This window comes from Alligator sinensis, unplaced genomic scaffold, assembly GCF_000455745.1.
Source record: "Alligator sinensis unplaced genomic scaffold, ASM45574v1 scaffold1398_1, whole genome shotgun sequence".
Classification (NCBI taxonomy): Eukaryota; Metazoa; Chordata; order Crocodylia; family Alligatoridae; genus Alligator; species Alligator sinensis.
In genome coordinates, this window is record NW_005842417.1 from 2,244 (window position 1) to 8,790 (window position 6,547).

The following is a 6,547-nucleotide window of genomic DNA, read 5'->3' on the forward strand; positions in this document are numbered from 1 at the left end:
CTTCAGCATCTACTAATATATCTTGACATAGTTTTATTTTAGGGTGGGGGGGGGTTTGGCTCTGAAACAAACTGAAGTTTCCACCTTTTTAAATAACCTTTTGGCTGCAAGAACTGCAGTGAAACATTTTTTGTATCAATTTGTAATACACCGTTATGTTCTCATCTACAAGAAATAAATCCCCACACATTTCCTTACTTATCTACAGATTTTAAATCACTTACAAGCATAATTTTTTAACCTTCAGGAAAATACTTCGAAAATAAATGGAAAGAGTTTTTCATAAAACTTTCAATTTTTTTAAAGCAATCTTGAATAGGATTTTCCCTTACTTTTAGTTGATTTTTAGTTGATATTTTAAAATGTCAAAATGTAAACAGATGTTATTTTATTTTTGGTTAATAACAGAAATATAACTATTTCTTTCCTATGCCCTGAAATGCAACTCTACAGCATCAGTAACAAAATCATTACTCAGCAAAAATCAGACCCGGCTAACATTATCCCCATGTTCCTTTGTATACTGGCGGACCTAACATCTTTATTTTTATTCTTACTTACAGACTATTATAGGCAAAATTCATCCTTCAATATAAATCTCAAGTAAACCCACTAACTTCAGTGGAATTACTGAAGCTTGATATTGGAAAAACTGAGATCAGAATCTGGCCTAATAAAAAAAAAGAAGTATTTTCAGTTCAGAAGTATTTCCTCAGTGTATATCAGTTACTTTCCAATGTACAGTATACAGTGCAATATTTCTCATAGGTGAGGAAGCACTACTTTTTAGGTATTGTATAGCTCAATGATAAAATATACAGTGTAAACCAATGAGGTGTTATGAAAAATATGATAGTAACATAAAATAGGTTTGATTTCTTTCACCACATGTAGTCACTGAGAAATATCCAAATGTCAAAAATGTAGTGCCCATTATTGGATAAAATATACCTTTTAGATACTGAAAATAAAAAAAAAAAGCATGTAAAATGACTTAATTAATTTTAGTCACCATATCTTCAAGGTGCAGCAATCAAGATAATCATCGTTATTTCCGAGAAGGCACCTTTCTTAAGTTAAATCATTTTAAGAAGATTCCTGAACAATTCCTGAACAAGTTTCATATATTATCTAGTTAGAGAACGTCAAGACAGAACATCACCCGTCAACATTTCAAAGAGAAAATTCAGTCCGCTCTAAGATGGTTATCAAGTGAACTGTGTCTCAGCATTTCTGTAATATCCTGGTTATTCTGTAACATCCAGACAAAAAGTTGGTGTTCTCTAGCAACATTACAGTGTAACTCAGTTTAAATAAGGGTTTGCGTCTTTTTCTCATACCTTCTGTCACAGAGCAATGCCAGATACCTTACAGCCAATTCCTGGTCTTATTGAAATCAATGGAAAAGTTTCCACTGACTTCAAGTATGATCAAGATGTGGTCCTAACAGTTCAATCCTGCAAAGGGTTTTTGAAACTGCTATGCAGCATCAATTTTCATTGAAGTCAATGGGAGTTGAGAGTGCCTAGCACCATTTTCATTGAAGTCAATGGGCGTTAAGAGTGCGTAGCACCTCTCAGAGTACTCAACACCTTGCAGAATCATGCCATTAATGAAATAGGCATCACCATACATACTAAATCTCTCGCATCAATGCTCTAGAGAAAGAAAAAGTAGTCTATGATAAAGGGTGACCTCTACAACATAACTGAATGTAAACACTTGAGAGTTCACTACACATCTTGTACTGGCAGTGTTTTCAGTGAGCATAAAACATTGAAACCCGGGAAAAAGCTTATGGCACAATGTCCGTTAACTATCTAGCTTATGTATTTAGTTATTAGCTAAAGAGGGTTTTACTGGATGAGGGTTGCACTCCTGTTATTTTGATCTGGCTCACCGGTAAATTTCTGTATATTTGGAGACTCTAACCATTCATTTTTAATGGCACTATTTAACCATTAATATGTACAGAAAACTCTTTATGCTTACAGTAATTAATCATTCAACAAAATAATTCATTTGTGGCTCTCCACATGCCTTGGTTTGAATGATATATACTACCTTAAATTGCACATTCCGTTTCATTCACCAGATTTTTTTCTTACATGCAAGTAACACAAAGCTGTATCTGATTTTACAGGGCAGACAGATCTACTGAGCCTGAAAACAGGCTGCCGAGTTGTGAAGCCTGTGCCTTTATGCAACTATGTCAGGAACAATCAAAGAGCAGGTGTTTAACAAGGATGGTCTTTTTAATAGAACAATGTTGTACCAACGGGTGAAATCCTGCCCCTGCTGAAGTCAATGGGAGTCTTGCAGTTGACTTCGGTTGGGGCAGGATTGCAATCAAAACGTTTTAGCCGTCGCTAAAGTGAGTGGGGTAGTTTATTAATAAGCATAGGATCTTCCATAGGTTGTTTTCCATAGCAAATGTTAAAATAATTTAAAGAGAGCTCATTTTAAAAGGTTTATGAACATGTTTTTGGTAGGGCTAAGTTGTGTCATCAGTACTTAGTGAAATTAAAACAGCGTAAGCCCTTATAACCCCTCTGGCATGAACAGTGACAGGAGACATGTTTAGATGACACTACCCTTCCTTCTCTTGATTCCTAAAAGGCCCAGAGATCTCTTGACCTTCTTGCCACACTGTAACCTGGAAGTCTGACACCTAAAGTAATCTTTAACCTCTCAAATAAAATTGTTCTTATTTATTTATTTCGTATTTTTGTCATAAGTCGGAGAAGCAGGCTTTCCTACATCTATTGTACCTGACTGTCACTGTTGCTTGGAATGATATGTGTTCTCCAAAAGCTTTTTCGTTACAACCTGAACTGACAGAAATGTTCCCATTAAGACTAGAAAAGCTCTACATCACCACATTACACGTTTGCCCACAGGTTTCGGGGTTGTTTTTTTTTTTTTCTTTTCTTCTTTGTGCTTCTCACCACTCATTCCTCCCATCCTAGACCTTTGTTCATTTGCTTGCTTGTTACTTATTTACATATTGCTTTATTTTAAGGATCAGGCTTGTATCTGCTCAGCTTTGGGAGGGGTCCTCCGTGCTGATGTGCAACATAACGGGTTCTCCGATAGTTCCATAACTGAGGGTTCTGGTGGAAACTTCAGTTTTAAAGCTGGATTGTCCATTGTCCGGTGAGAGCTGGACTTCGGTACAGAAGGATGGTTTCATTTCAAAGGAGGGGCCCGGCGATACGCCAGGTGCTGTTGCTGCTGTGCAAGTTTCACTCACGTGGAAGGAAACGTTGGACGGACCCATGGACTGCATTCCTGTTACTCTTGATGCTGACATGAACATGCCTCCGGGAAGGTGCTCCTTGAACTTGCTGAAGAAGCTTTGCTTTGGTTTAGGAGCCACAGATCTCCCCAGATTCAGCAGCACCGGCTTCCCAATGGTCGGTTCATTAATTTCTGTCTGAAGCACAGAGATCTCACAAGGTTTGTCTCTGGTGTAGTTCTGATTGTCGCACCCATATGTCTCGCCTTCTTCAGGAACGTAGTCTTCAAGGTCTTCCAGAGTCAACGCCTTCCCATTGTGGGTCAGGATTTTGGGGTCCCAGTTGCTAATATCATCTCTTTCTAGTTCTTCTGGCTCATCAATTATAACAATATTTTCTCCTTCTGGAAGACCCTCATCTTGTACTGGCTCCTGATCTCCCTTTTCAGCAGTCCACGGTACTTCTAACTCATCATCAGCGTCTTCTTTAACCTCCACACTTGCTTGCGAAGGTAGGAGGTCATGTTTCCTTACATCAGCTGTCTCAAAGCTAAAGGCTAAGGGTTCACCCCCACAGGCAAGCAGTGGGGAAGTAGTTTCTGAACCACTGCTCTCACTTACTTCCTGTGTGCAGGTCTTTCCTTCAGTCCCATAATCAATAAAAGAAGTGCTGCCTAACTGTTCAGGCCCACACTGAGAACTCATGTTATCACTGCTGACTGGATCTCCTTCCTGGTCATCTCCATAGGCAAGGGGAGGGATGTCAACTTCTGAAAGACTGTCAGTAGGAAGGGAAGACTTGGCTTGCTCTACTAATTTATTGTTGGAGTTATTAGTGTTTGGATCATCTTCTGGGGAATGCCTAGGTCTGGGACCAGGCAGAGTAAATGTTAGCACACCAGAGTCATCTTTTTCTTGTTTCACTGGAGATGCTCCTCTCTTCCTTGTAGTTTTTTGTGGTTTTTTCACCTTGAATTCAATGATTTCCTCCACTTCGACCCATTTGGGTTTCTGTTCTTCCACCTTGGCTTCTATGATGATGTCTCTAGATGCCGCTCCTTGTCTTTCATCTGGCTCCGTCACAAAAAGCACAGGGATGGCGCCTTTCAGCACCGCCTCTTTCTCCTGCTTGTGTACAGGCTGCTGGACCTTCGAAATGTAAACGGGCTCTGGCGTTGATAGCTCTGATCGTGGAGAGCGAGATGGAGAGTGTCCTGAGGGAGAACGGGCAGGAGACAGCCTTCGCTTTTGCCTTGGGGTCTTCACCACGGTTGTTATCGTTTCCTCTCTGATGACAAAAACGGTTGAAATGCAGTTGACACGAAGACAAGGACCTTGCTGGGAGCCGCGCTCCCTCAATGCATGCGATGGTTGACAAAGGCACCACAACAGGGTTAGTTTTGAAAGCACTTCAGCTATTCGTGAGAATTTAGGTCTGAAACGGGTGTACACACACACACACGCATACATGAGCCTGCCTCTATCTCACTTTCAGAATCAAGATATCTCAGGACTGCTCCATCCACATGGAGCTGAGAGCCATTAATCTCCTTGAGTGCACAGGCGGAAATCATATAGGTCCAGCTAAGAGATGCCCACAAGGTTTCATGCTGCTTTACTGATCATTAAAAATGATTTTCTTAAAACAAGCGCTGTTCTGCCTTGCACGCTTTTAGCAGCTCCATCCAAAGCGCTCAAAGACACTCAAGGAGATCATAATCTCCTTGGGGAACATCCCGGCCATGGTAAACTCAATAACAAAAATTGGATTGACGTCAGCAGGGTCAGACCCCTTTATTCATAATCACATGGCCTTCTCCTGTCACTTAATGAATGGCTTGAAAGGAAGTGCTCATTTACCTATAAATCAGTAGTGTGAACAACAGACCTGCATTTCCATACATACAGTAAAGCTATGTTAGAAGAGCATTATGCTGGAGTGCCAGGAAGCCAGGAAAGGAAAGGCAATTTATACTGTGTTGTTCTGAGGATAAGTCAACATTTTTTCCCCTCCTTCAAAAATAAACAATAAAAATAAAATTCACACTTTACTTATATCCAGGGTCCACGTATAATCAGGCCTGAGACATTGGGCAATAATTGGATCGCAATGCCTGATTTTCAGTTTGCCTTTGCAGAAACATCAATTTACGCTTCAAGAAAATCTGTTTTTTCCTGAAATTGAAACTGAAAACGTGGGGTTGACTTATAATTGGAACAATACAGCATATTTCCAGAAGTTCTTCATGCCAAGACAGTTATTTTCTCTTCCCCTAAATAACATACGTATACATTTTCTTCTTTCTTTCATTATTTCTACAGTAACGATGATGATGCAGTAGCATACCGAACTCCTCTGGGTGCGTCTACACGCTCATTAATGCACCGTAGTTACTGTGCCTTAAGCTTAGTACTTGCATAACCAAGTACTAAATCAATGTGCAGTAACTGGTGCTACTGCACAGTAGTGCCAGTACATGGCTTTTTAGTGTTTTTTAGTGGTAATAAGCTACTGCCCAGTTAGCATCTCGTGTAGATGCACCCACTGTGGCAGAAGTACAGGATCACCCTGGGTACGCCTCCTGAGCATGGAGGTCTACGTTCTGAGTGTAGATGAGTTAAAACAGAAACCAGATTAAATAGTTTTCAAGATTTCAGCCTGGAGCACTTAATCCCAGTTGATCAGGCTATTTCTAACTTACATTCCTTACGTGTAGCTTTCCTTTGGCTTTTTCAGTGTAGTTTTCTGTGAAGAAAGTGTTACGGATGGGGTGGGGGGGAGGTATAAACTGCTGACACTATTGAATAGAGTGGCTGGTCCAGGGGGGCTGGGGAGGTGAAGCCAACTTTGTTTTTCATGGAGATACATTCTCTAGCCTCAAGCACTAGAGACAGAGAAGAAAATGAAGCTAAAATAAATATTTCTCTCTTTGCTGCCTACTTCCTTAGAGGGCTAAGGAAATGATACTTCCTCTCTACTCGGTACTGATGAGACCCCAGCTGCAGGACTGTGTCCAGTTCTGGGTGCCGCACTTCAAAAAAGATGTGGATCATCATGAAAGGGTCCCGAGAAGGGCCACAAGGATGATGAAGGGCCTGGAGGACAAACCTTATGAGGAAAGACTAAGGGATGTGGGACAGTTCAGCCTGGGGAAGAGAAGACTGAGGGGGGACTTGGTGGCCGTCTATAAGTATGTAAGGGGTGAATATCGAGAGCTGAGAGAAAAACTGTTCACTAGGGCACCCCAGGGGAGGACAAGGAGCAGTGGCCATAAACTGTCAGAGGATGAGTTCAGGTTGGATTTAAGG

The 6,547-nt window shown here is 40.9% G+C and overlaps 1 protein-coding gene across 21 annotated transcripts in view; it reads right to left on the bottom strand.

The window, feature by feature from the left end:
* Positions 1–376: 376 nt before the first annotated feature.
* OBSCN (obscurin, cytoskeletal calmodulin and titin-interacting RhoGEF) overlaps positions 377–6,547 on the bottom strand; it is a 203,694-nt gene continuing 197,523 nt past the window's right edge. For all 21 annotated transcript variants that reach the window (XM_025211633.1, XM_025211618.1, XM_025211620.1 and 18 more), the window contains one exon: positions 377–4,526. In XM_025211633.1, coding sequence (XP_025067418.1) covers positions 3,041–4,526 — 1,486 coding nt within the window. In that variant the 3' untranslated portion in view covers positions 377–3,040. The remainder of the gene's footprint in view (positions 4,527–6,547) is intronic.